The sequence below is a fragment of the Syngnathus acus genome, chromosome 17 (genome assembly GCF_901709675.1).
Source record: "Syngnathus acus chromosome 17, fSynAcu1.2, whole genome shotgun sequence".
Lineage (NCBI taxonomy): Eukaryota > Metazoa > Chordata > Actinopteri > Syngnathiformes > Syngnathidae > Syngnathus > Syngnathus acus.
Genome location: NC_051102.1, coordinates 3,624,552 through 3,647,911, shown reverse-complemented (window position 1 = coordinate 3,647,911; position 23,360 = coordinate 3,624,552). Strand labels below are relative to the sequence as shown.

Genomic DNA, 23,360 nt, shown 5'->3' with positions numbered 1-23,360 from the left:
CCCCTCAAGAGAAATTCTATATGAATTTAACATTAGTATTCTGTTCTGACTGCTGCATTCTCAACATGTGGTTCACCTCTCCCAGGTGTGTGAATATAGATCGGCCGGTATGTTTATCCGCACAGTCTCAGTGATCTATTTCCCATGGTGACTTAAAAACATGACCTTCAAGTGACATATGCTTTCTGCATCCCGACAACCATGATGAGGCTATTCCCAGGGAACACTTCAAACATACATCAGTCAGGAACTAAGATGAGGATACATTCACACCCTGAGTTACGTAGATCTTTAGAGTCTGATATTCCTGGGAATGCAGAAATGAATGACACAATTCTGATCATGTTTAAAAGTAGCAAGATGGTTGTCGCTGGAGAAGTTATTATAAAACTCTCACTTCATTTCATTTTTATATTTGTTTCTGGCAATAGCAAAAGCAACAGTCAGTGTCATATTCCAAAATATAACAAAAAGGAAAATTGGTAAAAAAAAAACAAATCAGTTTTGCCTGAAAGATATGGGAAGAAGAAAATAAATATATTCACACCACACTCCCACTGTTTACTATGTGCAAAACAGACCTTTGGCATAGCCCAAGATACGGCTAATTAGGGTCATCTTGTGATTAAAAAAATAAACAAGACCTCAATGTGGAAGCTTTAACGAGAGGTAAGCTGAATGTCAAAAAAAACATGGGCATCTTTTAAACCGGACGAATAACGACAATAATAATAACAGTAATCAATTGGCGACAGAGAGGCATGGCTAAAGTCAGTAAGGCATGATAATTTTTCGAATGTTACATAAACCGCAGGGAGTGGTTGGCAATGAAGCGCCATGCAGCAATTACAAGAAAAAATGGCATCCTAATTAAAAACCCATTTTCATGTAAATGTAAAATCGTTTAATCTGCTTTATGAATATAAGCACCATTTTCATATTCGAACTGCACTTCTATTTATGTTTGAAATCCAGTAAACTCTCATTTTCAAGGACGGGGGAAATCATGCATACATTTGTCCTGCATGCTCGGCATAGAGTAATTCTGCTAATTGTTTTCTCCTACTGCTTCAGTTCATTTATCCCTTATCTGTTAATAGTACCGTTGGGCAATATGCTTGAAAAGTTCATCACAATAAATCATTCATATCAGTATTTAGTGTTTTGTCATATATGATCAAGCAGTACATTGTCTTTTCACCAAGTGGAGGATGATAATTGTAAAAAAAAAAATACTGTACGTGTCCAGATTTAATGTAGTTTAATCAACAGAGAATGATTTTGCTCACGCGGTTTTGATTAGATCTGTTTTAGTAGTAAGCCTTAAATCAAGTATTATTCCTCTTCACATTCAGGCAGTCGCGGATGACCAATAACAGAAGGCAGCAGTGTTTGCAAGGTTAGGTGAAAGACATTTTAAATGTTTGGCCGCATAAAACAGAACTTGGCGACATGGAGAACTTTTTCGAACCTACCTACAGCCCACAGATAGTAAATTCTAAGTGTAAAAGATTTCATTATTCATCGTTACATAATCAAATCAATATTTCAACACATATCCAATAAGATTACTTAAGTAAGTGGAGCTTACATGATTATTACTATGGCTTTGAATTTATTTATGAAGTCAAGCCATAAAGCAGTGGTTTACTTTGCAGAGATGCCACATTGATGGGGTGCTTCTATTTCTGTTGCTATACAATGAGACATGGATGAAAGCTGATGAACATGGTTTTCATGACAGCGTGTGGGATTAGAGGTCAACAAAATGATTATCTGATATTCTTCTTTTAAAACACACACTCGTGTACACACACATTTCCATCTTCTTCACAGCGATCCTCGCCTCCATGGAGATCTCATAGTCGATTCCCCAACACCAAAACCCACTGCAAGAATCTAATTGCTTTGCTGGCCTCTCCATGTAATGGCCCCATACAGAGTAAATTTTACCACTGGGCCTTTGCTAAACCTATGACTAAAGATTGCAATATTGATGGCTCCCCCGTCCCTCTGCCTCATCTCAACACTTCTTTTATGGCTGGCAATCATTTCTCGACTGTTATCCTCTGATGTTTCCTACCGCTAAGATCACATGACCCCATGCAGTGCATAGCAGGGCCCCTGTAGATAATTCAGATCACTTTGCTTTTCCTTGCGTTTAGCTGATTCCACCAATTGATTTTTTTTAATTTCATTTGTGAATATTTTTTTTATGATGGTGGCTTAATGCATAATCAAAGCAATAATATTAACGTTTCAAAATGAAGTTAATGCAGTATAGTGAAATGGGATTAAACGCTAAAAAAAAAAATAGATACAGAGAATATAAAGTGTAGCCTTTTAGAAACTGGGAGCACACGTTTTCTATGAAACACAGTAGTGCTCAAAAGCACTTGACCCCAGGTTTGGCTGTCAGATCATAGGTGGGCTGTGTTCACACAGAATCCAGTGGACGATACCTTGATGCAGCTCTCTTCACAAATCCATTTCACAGTCAGTTTAACAGCTCTCTCCTGGAGGAAATCTTCCTTCCTTCTCACCACAGTGTCTTCAGGGGAGGACCGACTTCCTGTAAAATCAAGTTCATATTTCTTTTGTTTATTGTAGAAGACTATCATAGAATGAGTGTGTACAAAACAGTAGGTTTACTGTTCTGGGCCAGGGTAATACTCATTCTCTATTATATGGCACATTCATACACAGCGTGGTAAGAAATCAAACTGGGGGTGACAAATACTAAGCAACTTAAAAAAGAAATAACACACACACCGAGTGTATTCAGTCACCCATTTGTACATCATGGGCACAATTCTCACCTTAAGATGTGTTTGAGTGCCGATCCACATTCTTATCTAATCTGCATAACAGAATAGAACGACTTGAAATTACTCACAAAGTCAAGAAAGTTGTGGTACTACTGATTTGTATTAGGAAATGATGGCACAGAAAAACAAGCTGAAGGCGGAATGAGTGCAGTGCCATGTAGGAGGAAGGGGATATTATGCCGAAGGTGGAACTTGCCCACCGCTGATGTAATAGAAATGGAAGTCAACAGCGAGAGTTATCTGCAAAATTGCACTTTCAAGTGGGTCCATTTCCAGAAGTGTGAGTGTGTACTAGAGGCCTCAGTGTTGTGTAGTGATTATTGAGATTGAACATCCCCAGGCATGGAAGGCCAGGCGTGTCCACAATGTCCATATCTAATCCATGCTGGATGTGATTGCACTCTTACCGACTCTTCACATAACCACAACTTAACCCTGCACCCTCAGTGTTTACATTTTGATAGAGATGTGGGAGAGGGTTATCTGTCAAGTTGTGCTTTTACAGGTGATTTGTTTTCTCGATTTGAAAGTGGAAAATTACCATATTGTAAACGATAAAGAGGAGCCACAGTTCCCCCCCAGGAACTATAGAACGTAAAACATTCAAGCCAAGTGGTAAACAAGCTCGGCCTACCAAGCATGTTTTTGGGATGTGGGAGGAAACCGGAGTGCCCGGAGAAAACTATGTTTTTTTTAATTATTATGATTTTCAAATTTCTGTTTCTTCTTTTTTTACTAAGGTGGTTGCTCTTGTTAAAGTTAAAGTCCCAATGATCGTCACACACACATCTGGGTGTGGTGAAATTTGTCCTCTGCATTTAACCCATCCCCGTGTGATTTTGATCCATCCCCTGGGGGAGAGGGGAGCAGTGAGCAGCAGCGGTGCCGCGCTCGGGAATCATTTGGTGATCTAACCCCCCAATTCCAACCCTTAATGCTGAGTGCCAAGCAGGGAAGCAATGGGTCCCATTTTTATAGTCTTTGGTATGACCCGGCCAGGGTTTGAACCCACAACCTTCCAGTCTCAGGGCGGACACTCTACCACTAGGCCACTGAGCTGCAGCTTTAATACAATTTAATTGGCCTCTCAAGTTTTCGCCATAAAACCTGGTTTAAAAAGGACTTTGAGCTTACAATTTGAGAATTTGAAGGTCACATACTAACGTAATACATAATAATCATACATTAGGAAGGGCGGTGTTCAGCAAGAGTCAGTCTCCTTCCCTCTTTGTTGTGATTGAACAAAGGGAAGACACTTTATGCTGCCAATAGAAAAATACTGCACAGCTTTGCTAAACTAAAAAAGGCTAAAACAAAGAATATTTCTAAAATTGAAATATTGGGCTTTTTCTCAATGGATAAGAATGTAAGGTGTGAAATAAAACTGAAGCCATATACAGTACATATTGTAACTATATAAAAATAAAATAAAAAATATAAATAAATAATATCAAGTAAAAAAATAACCAAAACACTGTTAATATACTGCTGTATTCTAATTATATGGCACTCAAGCGCCTTACAAAATGGGGATGATTAACAAAAAAAAAAGAAGTTCACAAAACATGATCAGCAAAAAGAACAACCAACAGCGTGCTTTGAACTACAATAAAAGCATCAACAATTTTATGTGGTTACTTGAAAGAGGAACATTTCCACTCAGGTATGCAGGATTTTATTTGTGCTCACAAAAATACTTCACAAAACTGCCACTTCACCCTCTCCCACATTGTTTACATTGTCAGAGATGTGGGCAAGCTTTCCTGTCGAGTTGTGCTTTTTGCACCGAGTAGAAGAGTGTGATCCGATCACAAGTGCTCTCTTGAAAGTGTGTGGACCAAATTTTAATGTCAGATCTAACACGTTGTGCTTATAGCTGTACACTTGTAACTGCTATACCCAGGACACTTGTAAATTCAATATGTAGATAGCTGGTGAGGGAGTTAGCCTTAAACTGTGCTGCATGTGCAATGTGTACCTTAATACTGTGCATGCAATTCAAAATACAGACAGAATTTTGATACAACAGTATTTTCAACAACATTTTTTAAAATTCATTTAACATATCACACATCACTTTGGTCATTGGTCCGAGACAACAAATTACTGGCAGCAGGGACTCCAGTAATTTACTCTTATTTTACAATGCACCAACTGTAATTTATCTTAACAATAAAGTATATAGTAATTACAGTACTGCTATATTTTGAATTACAGTATTTTACCGTAGGATAACTGTGAATGGTGTGGTAATTTTACACCACATCTACTGTTATTTATTTTAACAATACATGGCATTAGGATAACTGTGTTATTGTATTTTTTCCACTACACACCATTACTCTAATACAAATAATAAGATAAACGCTTTTGATTTACATCCCACTTTTCTGTCAAAGCTCCCAGATTTGATATTCACGTACTTGCATATTCACATTCTGGTGGGGGTTAATTACGTTTTCACCACAACGACAATAATTACTGAAACAGAGTGGAAATTAAAAGAGCAGACCCTTCAGTTGATGGATGACCTGCGTGTGCTTTTTCTTGCCCTCCCAGAGGTTAATATCAGCATATGTTCCCACTCACATAACTCTGTCAATAAGCCCAGTCTGACACATAGCCCGTAGATAAAGACAACACTCTTAATACTGCTGGGTCAAAAACAACCCAATTTGGGTTAAAAATTGGACCGATTGGTCAATTTGACCCGACAAAGTTTGTTTTTTTTCTTTCTTTTTTTTTTTGCTGAACAACTCAGAGTTTGGTCGAATTGACCCAACTGCCTGGGTCACTCCAATTTTTAACTCAGCAGTTTTAAGGAGTGCAATTTTGTAATTTTTTCCTACAGCAAAAACTATAATCTTGCACTTGATATACTACCATCCACACATAAATCAATCAACTTCCGTCCACTCATGGATAATTGAAGTATTTATAAATAAATACTGATGAAGATTTAAAAAAATGGTATCACACAGGAAAAAAAATGTTATAACCCCTTCTCAAAATAAATGCTAATTCCTGTCCCCTCTATACAAAGAACATTTATATATGTACAAACATAGGCCACAGCAATGCAGAAAAGAGCTATTAGTGCAATTAATATTACATTATCACTCGGGAGTGTTTTAGTCAAATTAGAGAGGAGTAGAAGAAGCGGCACTGCAGCAGATGAAGATACCAGTGCACCTACTGATTACAATATCTACCCTTCTTAGCCAAAATGTCTTCGGAAAAATGAGAAAAGTGGATAAGTAGAGAGAATTCCAAAAATGTAACGTTCACTACTTATTCACAGTGGTGAATGGGAAGCTTGGTGGGAATCAACAAGTGTCAGAAGGAATAGAATTTGCGACGCCACAATGAGACTCATCTTAGTGAGAATATTTCAAGGACAACAAATAAAATGCTGGTGGGTCTAAGGATAGAGCAGTCCATTTTCACAAAGAGCCGAATGACAGCAGTATAAGCCAGCTAACCATATCCCGGCAGTGCGTGCGTTAAAAGATGCACGCTGAAGGCTGCAGAGGTATTGTTCTGATAAGCAACAAGCTTTTACTGACATTAGTCTGACAAAGAATACTGTGGCAAAGAGGATATTGGACAAGAACAAATTTCTTGTATTTTCTACCGCAATTAATGAGAGCACAGCCATTATAGACATTTGTGAACTGGCCATATTCATGTCATTTTTCATACGCTGACCGTCACCGAGGAGTTCATTGTGTACCATTCGTGAGCTGACACTATATAGAAGGAATCCTAAGTCTAAGGCACAGGTGTCAAACTCAAGGCCCGGGGGCCAGATACGGCTCGCCACATCATTTTATGTGGCCCGCAAAGACAAATTGTGCATCAAATTCGTGTGTCATTATTAGAATTGCAAATTGTCTTCACTTTTAATAATATCTTTTTTTTTAATATTTGACCAGTTTTTCCTCGTTTGATTTGAAAACGAGTTATTTGTCAGTTTGTTTTGTAGCTTTTACTGGATATAATATGAGGTGCTCATACATTTATTTGGGTTGACAGTCATAATGGCCCTCCGAAAGAAGCTATGACTACAATGCGGCCCGCGAAAAAAATTAGTTTGACACCCCTGGTCTAAGGGATTACTTAACCACTCCCCCCAAATTTTTTGTTGTTGCTTATCCTGTCCATGGTCACGCGTGAGCTAGTGCCGATCCCAGCACACTTTGGATGAGGGACTGGATACACCCTGGGCTGATTTCCAGTCAATCAGGGTTGCTCAAAAAATATGTTTCAGTCAATACCCTTCCACTGCAGTCTTGCTGGTGGTGCAATGCACATTTCAAATTGGATGTCAACAGCCAAACAAGTCAGCAAGACGGCATCTTTGCTTTCTCATTGTGTGATGTGGATTCCATAGGTATAAAGGAAAGTTTCAATCATTGTACCACATATAGAATATATTCTACTTTCTTATCTAGTTTAGTTGCAGAAAAAAAGTATATGTATATGACTATTTTTTGAGCCCGTTTTAGCAATATGTGATTGACACAGAAGTTTCAGTTTCTGTACACTGCTGTGGTTTGTCATATTAGTGGCTCTGCTCACAAAAACCTGGAACTAAAATGATTTTTATGCACAGGGTGGCTTCTTTTTCAGTCATCCATCCATCCATCCATCCATCCATCATATATATATATATATATATATATATAATCTTTATAATTAATTATCATTAAAAAAATTCTCATTACATGTAATAAATTTTGCTTTTAAAATGCAAAACGAAGAGTAAATATTTAGCTGCAGGCTATGAGAAGAGCTTGCTCTGCGCCCCCGGCATAGTGCGAATACGATGGAACATTAGCTAATGACTACGTTACAGTTCAAATAAATTCTTGCATATGAAGATGGAAGACGGACAGAAATCGAAGAGGGAAGAGACAAAAATCGAAAAATGGGAGGCAGAGGCTGAAGTGAAGAAAAACAAGTGATGTGTGAAAGCTTATTCCACAATTTGAGCTGCATTTCTTATTCAAAGTGTGAGAAGACAGCAGAGGGGAGAAAAGCAGAACATAGGAGTCATTCTTTGACAGCAAAGAAAGCATCAGAGAGCTACAATGAGGTCAGAAATATAACCCCACACTGAATGCCACCACTTGATATGTTCCGTGGGGCACTGTGTGTAACCACAAGCTTTATAACAAAGAAAGCTGCGATCTATGTGAAGAATAAATTCAAACTGAAACAAAAGGTCAGAATAATGGCTAACTGATAAAAAGTGGATGTGTCTGTTTTAAGAAAAGTCAAGAATCGCCAGAATCTACACTTTTATAAATGGAATTTCTGTGCAATAAATCATGCTAGGTTTATATTTATTTTTTTTTGGGGGGGGGGGGAACTTTTACCGTAATTTCCGGAATATAAACTGCTACTTTTTGCACATACTTTGAACCCGGTGGCTTATAGTCCAGTGTGGTTTATCTATGGTTTTGTCATGACTTTTATGATATTGTAAGAGGGTTTGTTTTACACGTAAAACAGGTAATAGGACATTTTATTTAAAGCACCTGCAATTTATAGTCATGTATGGCTTATATATAAACAAAACAAGATTTTCACCTCATTTTATTGCCCGAAGTCAGCTGGGATAGGCTTCTACACGCCCATGACCCTTGTGAGGATAAAGCGGTTTGTTTAATGAATGGATTTCTTAAATGATTAAGAGGGTATGATGCATGCTATTGTCATATCTGTGAAATCAATACAATAACATCCACCATACATGTCTGCAGAGTGCAGAATCTGTCTGCCCAAGGTCATTTGGTAAAACAAAGTTCAGATGACTATGTGCCATCAAACTCATTCGAGCCAGGCGCACGTCAAGGGAAGTTTTCTCTAAGAGCCGAAACAACCAGCATGGCGTGGAGAGATGACCCAAATTCCTGGAAAAAAATGTTGAGGCACGCGTCGGCACAAAAATGAGGATACGCCAGTTTATACCAGAGTGCAGCTGCGCTGGCTACAAATAATGAGGTCTGAGTCTTTGTTCTGCTCAAGAACAGTGATTTGTTGCTAACCTTGCTGATGTGGTCACTTACGTTAGGTGGTTTTCAATAATGTATTTGGCCGCGGAAAATACCAAAAGATGTTTTTTTTCTATTTATGAGTGTTTTAAATCATATTTTAAATCAGGGGTGTCAAACTAATTTTTTTCGCGGGCCGCATTGTAGTCAAAGCTTCTTTCGGAGGGCCATGATGACTGTCAACCCAAATAAATGTATGAGCACCTTATTATATACAGTAAAAGGTACAAAACAAACTGACAAATAACTCATTTTCAAATCAGACGAGTAAAAACTGGTCAAATATTTAAAAAAAAAGAGATTATTAAAAATGAAGACAATTTGCAATTCTAGTAATGACACATGAATTTGATGCACAATTTGTCTTCGCGGGCCACATAAAATGATGTGGCGGTCCGTATCTGCCCCCCGGGCCTTGAGTTTTACACCTGTGTTTTAAATAAATAAACGATAATATAAACATGAGTTTTTCTCATCGATAAACATTCTGTACATTCAAAATTCACTTTAGAAAAACAGCAATTCCTAAAAAAAGTGAAATGACACAAGTTCAAGTAATAACATTTATTGTAATAATATAACAAGAGGATTTTTGGCAATAAGACATCAATGCCATGTTGTAACATTATTAAATAAGCTCCAGAACTTGAGGAAAAGAAATACTCCTGGGCTGTGGGTGGTGGAGCAAGGCCAACAGATGGAGATGGAACTTTCCAGATGGTTTACCAAGGACCAATGAGATAAGTGACTAGTAGGGGGTGGACAACATGGAGTAATGCAAATGAAAACACTGATATTTAAAAGAGGAAAAAATGTGAGTGTGGTTGGCTCAGAGGAACCTGGCAGATGGAGGTCTAAACAGAGAAAATGTTTTGGGATAATGTGGGGAAACACATGGGGGGGTGATAAGCGCGAAATTCCCAGCAGCCCCAGCTGTCCGTATTCTTGGTGCAGCACCATGTTACAGCTTACTTTGCTTCATCCTGGTGGTTTAATTTTCATTCAGGTAGCCCTTCTATTTAACAACCTATTTCATTCATGGCGGCACTTATTACAATACAGTTTGCTGGAAATTTTGTAAAATAATGGGTTCAAATGAACTTGCAACCGTTTTTGGACAGAATTAAATACATCGTGGGGCTGATGTATTTATTACACTGTTCAGTTTAGGTGTATGGTGACGTTATAGTGGCGAGTGGACTTCAGAATTAAAAAAAGAATCTAGAGCACTGTAAAAAAATCCAAACAAACGAGCCACTTGATTTCTGACTTAAGCAAGCTGAAAACAGATCGACAGCTGGAAATGAGGACATTTTTTTTGTTTTTTTAAATACAGAATGGAATAATAATAATATTAATAATAATAACTCTCACAAGGCGCTGTGTTGTTTGAAGTTCTCAGAATAACCATCATTGCCCTTCAGAAACCATAAAAAAAAAAGTTATAATTTTCAGATGATAATGCTGGACCTGTCACTTTGTGAGTCAATAAAAATATCAAAAACTTTTTTAGAAATATAACCACTCCAGGTGTGAGAGCATCTATAATTGGACCCAGAGGACCTTTGCTGAATAATTACATTACCGTATTCAAAGCAAATGGTGCAATGTGGCCAGCATGTACATGGAAAAGCGCATTAACTTGAAGGATGTGTTTTTACTGATAGAAAACTGGAAATCTTAAAAGGAATACATCACCTGCCAGGAAATCAAACACCAAAACAAAATGTGCTTCTCACAACACTTACTCCATATAAGGCATGAGTTGTTATAAACATTTCTGTCTTTTTTTTTTTTTTGTCTTTGCACTTGGTTATCTAAAAAGCAATGTGCACATATTCACACGTCAAGTTAGATGGCGCATTATTTACAGCACTGTACCCGCAATTATTTTTTTAATAACCACATCATAATTTCCTTAGGTTTTCATTTCAAAAGAAGAAAAATAAAAAGAAACATATAAGCTATGTTGCTATTTGCGTTGCCAATGTGTTCACCTTTTTTGTTCTGGTAAAGACACATCACCAAATATAGAGCTAACACTAACAGACTTCTCGGTTGTTCAGCATAGATACACGTTTTCAAATGTCCGAAAAAAACAAAATCAAAAGGTTGGGAGGAAATATTCAATGATAGTAACACGGTTGGGGTTATCAAAATGTAAGCATAACATCGATTCAATGCACATTTGATTTTTATCCACTATTCTCCTCTCTAGATTGTTCCGTAACCAAAGAAAATAGGGTTACGTAAGGACAATCTTCCTCTATTAGATCATTAATGTTGATCCATCAAGAGTCCCTCTATACATATTAAATCACATTTCTCTTTACAAGACATAGGCGTTAGGTACTTGAATCTCCCAGCTATCATGTAGTTTGCCGTAAGAAAGGCAGTTATAGCAAAAGTAAGCCTCCAGGCAAGTTCAGGAGAGCACTTGAACTTCATGTTCTCCAAGAGGTCGAAATCATGCCTTAATCGATGGCGTCTGATAGTCATAACCCTCATGATTCAAACAACACTGGAAAATCAGCCAAGAGACTTTGTCACTTGTCATTGTGATATATCGATTCTGATAAGGTCCAAGGTTTGCTGGAAACCACGTTCCTCATGCCAATAATATCCCTGAATCTCCTTAGCAGGGTAGTCCAGCCCTGCCCTGAGAGTTAAGCTAGTTAGGTGCAGAGCTGAGCCAGCTCAGGTTCAGGAGAGGCATTGGGGAGCTTTGAGTTGAAGATCTGAAGAGCTTCCTTGATACGCACCACCTCACCAGCTGACATCTTCAGTCGGTGACGCAGAAGACAAGAAAACAGGTCGAGTGGCTGTGGCGCTGGCGGGGCCAACCTGTTAACGCGATCCCTCATTTCCAGTAACATCAAAAAGGCAGCATCCTGTGTACTCTGTGTATATGGGTAGTCCAGCTGGAGTATCAAATCCTTAATGCCCTCAGGGTCAAAGTGCATACTGTATCCAAAAACTTTCAGAGTATTGATCTTCATATAACCCATGTTAGACGTCTGGTCATCCATGTCCAACGGTTCATAGAATAGCGTTTCGTTCACTGTTGGATCATCTGTGACAATGCGGCTTCGCAGGTAGATGTGCACGGTTTCAAAGAAGGACTTCCATTTGTTGCCCAGTGACAATGTCCAGTTGAAGCATTGTGCAGTTGTCACAGAGTCCAGTCGAGTTCTCTCCCAGTTGGGGAACTCAGGCTGGTTCACAGGCATGAACCAACTTTCTGAGTGACTTCCCCCAAAAGGGTTCACGTAAATTGCTGGCACTGGCTCCAGTGTTGAATTTTTCGTTAAGCATATCTGGAAAGTCATGCCCATCAACATGTGGATAAGATTTGACTTATTTTTATTACTCTTGAGAGTAAGCAGCATCCTCTTTCTCCAAGCAGGGTTGAACCAACTTCCCAGACGGACGTCGTTGCTAATGTAAATGGCATGGACCTCAATTCTGCTATCAAGCTGCTGAAGTAGGTACTTCACCTACAAAAACAACAATCATTTACTTACACTTCTTCAGGGAACAATAAAGAAACGCACTTAATCACTTCATATACATTATGTCGACAATGGTTCTCAGACTTTGATGCGGACCAAGAGTGAGGACAAGAACCCTGAAGAGGTTAGGTGTAGAAAATGCGTGATGATATAATTTGACATTGATATAAAACAATAATGATTGTAAAACCATAATTATAAAGAACATTATTCACCTCAATTTACTGTAACAAACAAAACAACAATGGCTACTACCGTATTTTCCGCACTATAAGGCGCACCTAAAATCCTCAAATTTTCTCAAAAGCCGACAGTGCGCCTTATAATCCGGTGCGCCTTATATATGGACCAATATGGATTCGTGGATGTGGACTAATTTATTAAAGTAAGCTTTACGTGTTTATTTTGTGTGTTGTGTGATATTAACGTTTGAGCAACGTTGAGTTATTGATATATTGTTATTGTTTTCACTATTTCGAGTGTTACTATATTGTGATTGCATTAACGTTTGAGCAACGTTGAGTTATTTATTCTATGCGTTTTATAATCCGGTGCGCTTTATATATGGACAAAGTTTTAAAATGGGCCATTCATTGAAGGTGCACCTTATAATGCGGTGCGCCTTATAGTGCGGAAAATACGGTATTTTGGTATGCAATAGCTGCATGTTCATGTCCTTCCTGCACTACAAAGACCTAACATTTATGACAACCCAAGTTTGAGAACCATTGGAATGTATAAGATAATTTTGAAACCTCAGCATCCGGCATGTCGAGATCAAAGTTCAGATAGTGGTCCAAGGACGTAGCGATGCTCGGTCGACAGGAACCAAGGTGTAAGAGATTGCCGTGGTGGCAGGATCCACAGCGGGTTACATTGTCAGCAGCACAAGCAGAGCAGGAGGTGAAGGAGGCGTCAACAACACACGGAATGGCACCCTGACAAGTTGGCTGCTCCACAGGACAGCTGCATCGCTTCACTTCCTCAGCGAATGATCCCAGTACTCCATGGTCATTGCAGTACAGAAGGGATTGAGCCTTGTTCAACCAAAAGGCTATCGACCTACAAAAAGACAAAAACATCTTCTCATAAATTATAAAAATATGCTGTTAGAGGTAGCTGGTATATTGATGATACGCAATTTAACATACAGTTGTGCTCATGAAGTTTTTATACTCTTGCATAATTTGTAAGATGAGCAGAAGTGGTCAAAGAAGATATGATTCATTTGATTTGGAATAGAACTGAAAACTACATAGCATTTCAGACAATCATTAAAAAAACAGCTCAGCTCTTGTGGATTGCCCTGTTGGGCATCAATGATGGCTTTCAGTCTTTTTTTGAGATATTTGTGAATGAGGTCCCTTATTTTTTTCTGGTGGTAAAGCTTTCCATTTTCCTTGGCAAAAAGTCACTATGCCCTGTAAAATTTAACGGGTTGTGTTTGGTGCCTTACTGGAACTGCACATTTGAGGCTCTCGTCAGAGTGGCTCAATATTTTTAGGTCAAGAGACTTTCATGGCCACACCATAACCTTCACTTTTATTCTGCTGTCAGACTTGACCGTGTGCTTTGGATCAATGTCATCTTTGAAAGCCAAGTGAATCCCTTTATGCAACTGGGACTCATGAATGCAAATTGTCCTCCAATATGTTCGGGATGCATATTTTATTCATTTTACCGTCAATTTTGACAATATTCCCTGTGCCGTTATAGCACACCAAAGCTCTACCTGCATATTATACAGTAGCGATAAATGAGTTTACATTTTGGCATACGCTTTGTTGAAATGTACCATTTATTAATTTGACCATTAGGTTAAAATTTTGTCTGGTTTTAGAAGGTTTGAAGCTCGTTGCTGTACTTTGCGATACTATCTGAGCAAGCAGTTTAGTGGTGTTGGTGCAGTAATGGCTTTATTCCTGCTCAGTGGCCTAGTGGTAGAGTGTCCGCCCTGAGACTGGAAGGTTCAAACCCCGGCCGGGTCATAACAAAGACTATAAAAATGGGACCCATTGCCTCTCTGCTTGGCACTCAGCATTAAGGGTTGGAATTGGGGGCTTAGATCACCAAATGATTCCCAAGCACGGCACCGCTGCTGCTCACTGCTCCCCTCCCACCCAGGGGATGGATCAAAAATCACATGGGGATGGGTTAAATGCAGAGGACAAATTTCACCACACCCAGATGTGTGTGTGACGATCATTGGGACTTTAAATGACTGTGCAGGCTGTTTTTGTTCAAGTATCTTCTTGTTGTGCCTCTTGAATAGGATAGACTATAGGAGAAAAAGGAATAAACTGAATTTCTCCAATGAACGGGCCTAAATGGTTTCTATTTTTTATGGCACATTTCCACAAAATGCAGCTTTTTACTTGTTTTACCATTTTCCTATTGTCACTCCCTTTCCACACACAAATGATGGAAGTCATCATACAGTATGGATAACAAGCTTATCATTCAAATTCACACATCACCACACCCTACTTAAATTATTTAGCAGCTCCCAATTGACTCCGTACTGTATACTTTTTCCTTGTGGAGGAATAGTTGCTGTGTTTGACTGCAGATGAGATGAAAATGCAGACACAAAATTGCCATCCATTTTGGCGGGCAAGAGTTTGCAAGGGCTTCAGTTGCAAAATGGGTTCTGTAAAGATTCTATCCCCCAGGCTAAGATGGGAAAATTGCACACAGCAATGCCAAAAAGCTACGGCAATTCCATACCCTGAGGCTTGCGCAAATAGACAGAAATAAGTGATGATGAAACAAATAGATTTGTGCAGGACGAAATATGGATCCTTTGCTGGCCCTGATAGCTTGCTGTTGCTGTGAGCACGGTAAAGACTGAGTGATGGTCTCAGACAGAGAAGGAGAGGGACAAGGGGAAATAAAGGTGAGAGTGCAGGAAAAATAAAGACAGAAAGTGGCAAAAGGGTAAGCGAGGGGAGATGGAGTGATTGCTAGTGACAAAAGACTGCCAAGGAAATTAAGGTTCTCTGTAAACAAGCGGCAGACTGTCAGTGCAGGAAAAGACTTGATTAGAGCTTGCCACAGTGTAGAGTACCTCACTCCGCAGCCTATAACTAGACCCTTCATCTGTCCTACACTTTCTTGGAAGTTCTGTCTTTGTTCATTCCTTCCTAGCATGTCTCCTTTCACCCCATTTCTTTTTCCCTTTCCAATTTTATTTGCTATCCCAAACTGCTTCCTCACATTACTCTGTGCTTGACTTCAGTGCTTTTCTTGACACAAGGCCTTACCCTGGCCTTCGTGTTTTGCCTCTTCCATGTAATAACAGCATTAGTGAATACTTTACTCAGAAATCAATCACACGGGCAAACAATGTCAGTTAGCCTTTCAAATAATTATCATACGATATCATAATATTAAGATGGAAAATGACTTCTAATCTACTTAGGTTGGAATATAATGTGTTTATCAGAGCTGCACAATACACGCCCTGCTTTTTGTACATTTAAAAAAAATTTTAGGGTGAGGCATGGTACATTCTGGACTGGATCCCAGCCAATCGGGGCATATTCAGACAGATAATAGTATTGTGAATATTAGTATCATCATCATCACTAGTAGTAGTAGCATAAATATTAGCAGTAGCAGTTGTAGAAGCTCATACATGAAATATTGATATGTTATATTTACAGCTGCAGCTGCCTTTGTACAAAAATCTTAAGGTTTTTTGTCAGCCATCCCAAACTTGCAGACCGCCGGATGTCCTGAAGTTGTAATATTCCTTGACTAAAATAAGCACACTGTTTAATATTAAATCTGAAACGTCAAATGCGATACCTTTCTCGGGGGAGACTGATTCGAGGTTGTTTTGGACATCGTTTGCTGAGGGTGAACAATTTCCTGATGATTTTCTGAGCTTTGTTCAGGACCAAGGCTGTGCTGGACTCGAGATGAGCATAGCGCTTCTGGAGAGATAAGTCAGCTGACCAATACTTGGCAATCATGGAAACATTCAAGAATTGATCAGTGGGTAATTGTTTCAGGAAGGCCTTGAATTCATCTGCAACAGAGACAAAGGGAGAACAAATTAGAAACAGTTGCCCATCAGTTACTCATATTGATCACTTTATCCCAAGTGAACAACATCAGGGTGTCGAAGCCTTCATTAGAATAGCCAGAATTATTTTGGGTTAATTGTTAATACACGATCATTCAAAACAACCCTGAAACTTAAGCTTTTATTAAAAACACCCACCAGCTATGTCGAAAGTTAAATATTGTTAATAACAGTTGTCATTCAACATGATTCTGTGAGAAATACCTGTAAATTGTATTAACAAAGCAACCAAACATATTCACAAACCAGTTTCTCTCCCTCCCACAGTCAACGCTAAAAAAAAACAATGCTGCAATGAGATGATTGTGTTGCTGTCAAGTTTGGCATCCACACCGTCTTTCTTCTTGACACTACAAATACAAATATACTGTCAAAGTGTCATTCAGTTCACTGACACAATTACAAACGATCCCAAGTGCCTGCCATTTGTTGCACTGAACATTCTTGTCAGAAAGCAAGCAGACTTCTTATTTGCTTGTTTTCTGTGTAGTGCCTGTGACAACAACTTCAGTAATCCTATTTTTCCTCCGTGACCATAATTCAGCTGCAAACGTGACAGACAATGAGATTGGATTTGGGATGTCTTCCGGCAAGTGTGGCAGCACATGGGCCCCTTTTACTGCACAGTGATGCCAGCTGGGAGAGATGACGCAGAAAACAGAGGGGCCAGAGCTGTCGAGGAAGCTGCCATCTCCTTCCCTTCAAAGTGTTCATAACACATTGAATGCGCCATCAATCACGCTGTTCATGTAAGAGTTAACAGAGGAAGCTATTGCTTGACTGTCTCCATAAAACTTCAACCATCCCTATGAAGTAGCCCTAGTCTGTGATTGGTCAATAGATTATATGTTATTATTTTGAACTAAAGTGTCCTCTTTGAATATATTTCCCACCCAAATCCCATTCAGACATTGAAACACACAATGGATGAGCCAATATTCTTCAAAATGCTGGGGGTAACTTGTTGACTTCATACACAACAAAAAACTGTTGGCTGCTGTCGAGAAAATACCAATTTCATCTACAACCATAAAAACACATACCATATTTTCCGGACTATAAGGCGCACCTAAAAACCTAACATTTTCTCAAAAGCCGACAGTGCGCCTTATAGTCCGGTACGCCTTATAAATGGACCAAATTCCTAAATTTAAACTGGCCCGAAGCATTGTGTCATGAAATCAATCATAAGTGGCCCACTGAAGACTAAGAATCATGAATCAAAAAGACTATGGATCATTATTTTGTGATTATAAAGTAATTTGTTGCGTCTGAAGTTGAAATAAAAAAGATAAAATGGAGAATGATTTGATTTGGATTAAAAATCTGACATGAAGTATTAATGGTGCGCCTTATAGTCCGGAATATACGGTAATTATATTGGGGCCCACGTCACTCTTCATCTTGGACACTGGCTTCCTACAAGGGGTGTGTGATAAGCCGAATGCTTTATACTCCACACACTAACTACACACCCACCCACTCCAGTAACACCTGTGTGAAGTACTTGTGAATTCTGTATTACAGTGTGACTGCACTGAGGCAGAATGGAAGAGGCTCCAAAGAGTGGTCAAGAGCACACAGACGATTATCTGTGTTTTCATCCTTGCCTGAAAGACGTCTAAATGTTCTGCTGTTTTAAAGATTTGAGGCAATCACATGTGACAGCCCCTACCCTGCCCGCTAGATGTTTCCTTCTGGAACGCCAAATAAACTCAGAGACCCCTTCTTCCAGCAAGCCATCATTACACTGAACTCATAATTACACCAACACACATTCTATAATGCTGTGATGTGTGCATCCAAACATCTCTAACCCCGCTGCCACTGCACACATTAGCGCCTCACTTCCAAATAGCACTGCAGATGTTTTTACTTTACACATACAACATCCCTGACTCTGCTGCTGATGTACATACAACGCACGTGCCATACTGCAATCTCCATGCATAATTTAGTAATGTTTACTTTATATTATTTATTGTTGTTGCATTCTATTTGTTTATTTTCATTTTCGAAACACAAACCTATATGTCTTTGTATCTGGACCATAAAATTACATTTGTATTTTACTGCAGTCTGTTATTCTTATGGTAATTTAATAAAAAATCATATCCCATTAAAAGCATTTTAATCACTTTTTAAGAAATCATGCAGATAACCATTGCCTATATAATTATTATAGAGCAGCAACCCAAATATTACGTATGAGCTGACAAATAATGTTCCTAAAAATAGGAAGTTTCAGACGTTCCATTGATTGTGATTTTATGGTTTAAGGTAATAAAAGTCTTGATGCATGAACTCTGTTCTTGGTAGGGGCTTGCGTGTCACTAGTGTTTCTCTTCAGATATAGTACTTGGTTAACACTAGTGGAAGTGTTTTTTTCTTATTTGTTTTTGTGGGATCATGAGTGATTATAATTTGTTTCAAGAACAATGGTGGGACAGAACCTTAACAGGTGTGATGCTCAGTGTAGAAAGAATGAGAGCAGACTACACACGCAATACGACCTTCTTCGTTATGAGTGTACCAGGCCTAAGCCAGGACCCCAGATAAGGATTCCACTTTAGCCATCACTTGGCAGAAGAACAAACTGAATGAACCACAAGAATTCCATTGTGTACTTTCTGGCAGTCAGAGTGAAATCGCTTTTGCTCATCACCACTCAATGTTCTACTTTATTCTTCCACACATGGGAGGTGCACAGTCAAATCACAGTTTTCACTTTTGGCTCAGCAGCCTGAGGTTACACAAGGACATTAACACAGTGGCTCCTAAAGAAATTGAATTAGCCATGCAATTTCTAACCCTTTTCTATCAAGTTAAATATTATTTGTGCTGTTATCTCATTCTACAAAACATCCAACTGGATTCAATGACATTTTCCTTCCCAAAAGAAGTTTTGAAATTCTTCTGCACTTCTCAAAAGTAGAAAGTTATTGATGGACACTATTTGGATTTTGCACAGTCAATACCAGAGAAAGCCTACATCGGTCCATTAAAACTGAAGATAAATGTTCCATTTAAATGTGATTGCAAACCTTTACATGACAACATTTTCTCTCAGAAATGAAGGGAGACACGGACTACTTTAATAAATGCGGTAAATGAAGGAAAAACAGTAAAACAACATTGTAAAACAAAAATTAATAAAACCTTATTGTCAATAAGGTCGAAAACCATAACAGTAAAGGTTTCCCTTGGTTATTCCCTTTGGTTAGCTCCTTGACGTCCCCAACGTTGCCAGTGCCCATCATATCTGCTCAACATAAACCAACTTTCATTAGAGAAGAGCCCTAAGCCCGACTGGCCCATCATCCAGCGTAAATATTTCTTGGCGGATGCAAGACAATGACGCCTGAAGGTGTGGTACCTTTGCAGGTGGTTTAGCATGCAGACCACTCTAATATAAACAGTTTGGAATGGTTGGATGAGACACTTTGGTGCCTCTCATCGCTCTTGAACATGCCTCAAGCTGAGTGGCCTTCATTATCCGATTTGGCAGGTTACTGCTCATAGTGAAGCAGTCATCAGTGTGGGATGCAGATAAGACATCCACTTCTGTGCCTTTCTGTGCATCTGTCAACATGCTGATGACAATCTGTGACAACAGGAACGTAGTGGCCATTTTGCCTCAAGAACATCTCATTTGAAGCTTCGCAATGGGAAGGTTCGATCGACCAATTGTTAGGCGTCATCTTGGTCTCATGTTGTCAAAATCTTAACAGCATGATGCACTGGTTAGCACGTCTGCCTCATAGCGCAGAGGTTGTGGGTTTGTTTGGCCTTCCTGTGTGGAGTTTGCATGTTCTCCCCGTGCCTGTGTGAGTTTCCTCCCACATTCCGAAGACATGAAAGGTAGGCTAATCAACCACGCCAAATTGCCCCGAGGTGTGATTGTGACTGTGGATGGTTATGTGTGCCCTGTGATTGGCTGGTGACCAGTTCAGGGTGTTCCCTACCGACTGCCCGAAGACTGGTGGGATGGGCTCCAGCATGCCCACGACCCTCGGGGCTCAGAAAATGAATGGGTTTAAATAATCTTAGACTCATTTAATACTCAACAAAAGTCTCCCATCAGAGGATTTTCTTTGCACATAGTTTACAGAATCCACATTCAAAACATGCAACATTTTAACGTGTGCATTACCCATTGGAACAGCAGCTAATGTGGGGACTCAAAAAACACAGAAATTAAACACAAAGATCTGTGAAAATCCTTCATCCTTCCTTCTCCTGTATCTTGTTAACAGCTTTGTTGTAAAGAAAAAAAAAAAAAAGCTTGACACATCTGGCCTTGTAATAGCAACATTCTCTGACAGATGTGCAAGAGAACAGGATACACAATAATTGGCTAGATTCATGCACTCCCAAAGTAGACCTCTGTCTTGAAATATCAAAAAAATAAAAAATAATCTCTCTCTGTCACCTACGGCTACACTCCAAAACTGTATCACATCATTAAACTAATTTGAAGGCGATTCTTTTGCTTCAGCTGCACTTGGGCCATGTGAGTTGGATACAGAACTACCTCGTAGATGACTAAGGACCTTGAGTTCTTCACATCCCTCAACTGTCACACCCTCCAATAAAAAAAAGAGAAGAAAAGAGTTTTGGAGAGGATAAAACCGTGATAGGGTGTGACAATGAGACAAAAATAAAAGACAACTTTGAGTGTCTCCCCATTACTGAGCACCTCATTAAATGGAGAGGCTTTCTAGACTGTGCAGCTGCACCCCCCCCCTCCCACACACACACACACATTCTGTGGTGACATTTGATAGGCTCTGTCTGTGTTCTAATTGATTCTCCAGAGACTCATGTTGACACTTAGCAATGGGGAAAGGCGCTGTCCAGCCAATCAAACTTGGAGCTGGAAGCACGCAGCTGAGTTGAGGGACTTCACAGCAAAACACTCCATTGCCAATCATGTCGTCCACTTATCTAAACCCGCCGTAGCCAAAAAGTTCAACAACTCCTCTCACCTATGTGCTTCACTTGCATGTAAAAAAAATGAAACAGTAAAGCTTTGTGTAAAAAGGAAAAAAGAGAATCCACACAAATCTGGAAGAGCAATCAGCTTTCAGTGAGATAGTCACATATCACTCCTGACAAAAGACCCCGTCAGTAACATCTTAAGATGCGAGGGATTCATTGAAGCCATTGATGATGGAGTGGGTCTATTAACTGACTTTCATTCATGGATTGTCCTACTCCGTGATGACATAACTGTATGCATGGCTATCTGTGTTGATATATTTCCTAAAGAAAAGTATTTGCTGCTTACAAATCTTTCAAAAAATAAAAGTCATTAAAACAAAGTATGAACATTTCTTTGTGGGCACAAACCATCCAGGAATAATGCAGGAACTAATTAAAATGAATACCTGACAAGTTGTGCGGCCCTTTTTAAAACATGTTCTGTGTTGGACACTAACGACGCTCAAAGACCGACAACGAGAGCTTCAAGACCCAGACAATGCCAGCTTGTCAGAACACTGTCTGCACTGGTTGTTATGCCAACAATCCCAAAAAAAATAAACCGGTCAATACAATGTCTGCGTGTTGGAGCATCCAGAAGCATCGAATATCCCCATTGTCTCTGCTATAACTATGAGGCACCTCCCCCGCACTGCTCTGAAGGAGCCAATGCTTGATTTGAAACAATCCTGAATGCGTACAGTAGCCTTAGAGCCTGGATGAAGCATAACCAAGACAAAAAGTGAGATTACCGAACAAAGCATTAAACAGCAGTGTGGGTTTCTTATGTCCTGCCCTGTAGTTTACTGTATATGAATGTGTTGAAATATCAACCTCCCGTAGAAAACCACAACCCTCTCTCAATGGGTGTAATCCTGCAATCCGTCACCTCCAGTATTCTCATCTGCCAGGACCACCCCCACATCTCTGCTTTGACTCCAACGCCATTGTCCCCCAAATAGAAGAGAAGTCATTTTCTGTGTTTAGCATCCCACCAATTGCATGTGTGCAGCTCTATGTTATGTGATGATTTTCTGGGTTTCAAATATATCCACGTCACGTGGACCACGCGCCGTAAAGCTGTCTTATTTGTAGTGGCGTGAATATAAGGGTGGTATTAAAGCATTAGCAAGTCTATCACAGCTGGATACATTTCCATCAGTTAAACAGTGCCTCTCAAAATCCTTACGCTGAAAAATGTCAACACAACTGCTTTTAAGGCATCATAGCCTTTTAATATATAATTATAATAACAATGAAATGCAAGTTCACTTTTGACATCATTTACAGATACTACATCTTTCCAAAAGTCAGTTAGTGGTAAATCTTTAAATCTGCTACAGAATTTAAATTATTTTACTAGAAATCTTCCGTGTAAGTCTGTCAATATATATACATTTATTTTATACTCTTTTATGTTTGATGATGATGTTTTCCTGCAAGATGATGGTTTCGAAGATGCAAGGAATGCATCCGATGCCAGTAACATCATGCATAATAATGACTGAAAGCCAAACAGTAAAATGAAAAATAGAAGAATAGTATACAGACTGGTTTTCTTATCAATGCAATGAAGCTACGCAACAAACTGGCATGACCGGGGACCGCAGCATCTACAAGCGTCCTGAAATGGGATGCAGAACACAGACAATAGACAATATGACACAAAGATGGGAGAACAAATACACAGGGAATAACTACACCATTAAACAGGTGATGAAGCTACAAGGAAAGGGAAGGAACTGATCTGATGATATCAGGTGAAGTAATAAAGCAGAAAAGAGGCAGATACAGGAAAAAAATAACACAAATAAATGAATTTATCATTCACATAGTTCAATAAAAACGGTTTTCTCCGTTTGTTTACGCATAGTCATTTCTTGGGATA

At 39.2% G+C, this 23,360-nt stretch overlaps 1 protein-coding gene across 2 annotated transcripts in view; it reads right to left on the bottom strand.

The window, feature by feature from the left end:
* Positions 1 to 9,436: 9,436 nt before the first annotated feature.
* Positions 9,437 to 23,360, bottom strand: part of brinp2 (bone morphogenetic protein/retinoic acid inducible neural-specific 2) — a 77,656-nt gene continuing 63,732 nt past the window's right edge. For both annotated transcript variants that reach the window (XM_037275725.1, XM_037275724.1), the window contains 3 exons: positions 16,210 to 16,432; positions 13,155 to 13,461; positions 9,437 to 12,384 (listed from right to left, as the gene is read on the bottom strand). In XM_037275725.1, the coding sequence (XP_037131620.1) occupies positions 11,563 to 12,384; positions 13,155 to 13,461; positions 16,210 to 16,432 (1,352 nt within the window). In that variant the 3' untranslated portion in view covers positions 9,437 to 11,562. The remainder of the gene's footprint in view (positions 12,385 to 13,154; positions 13,462 to 16,209; positions 16,433 to 23,360) is intronic.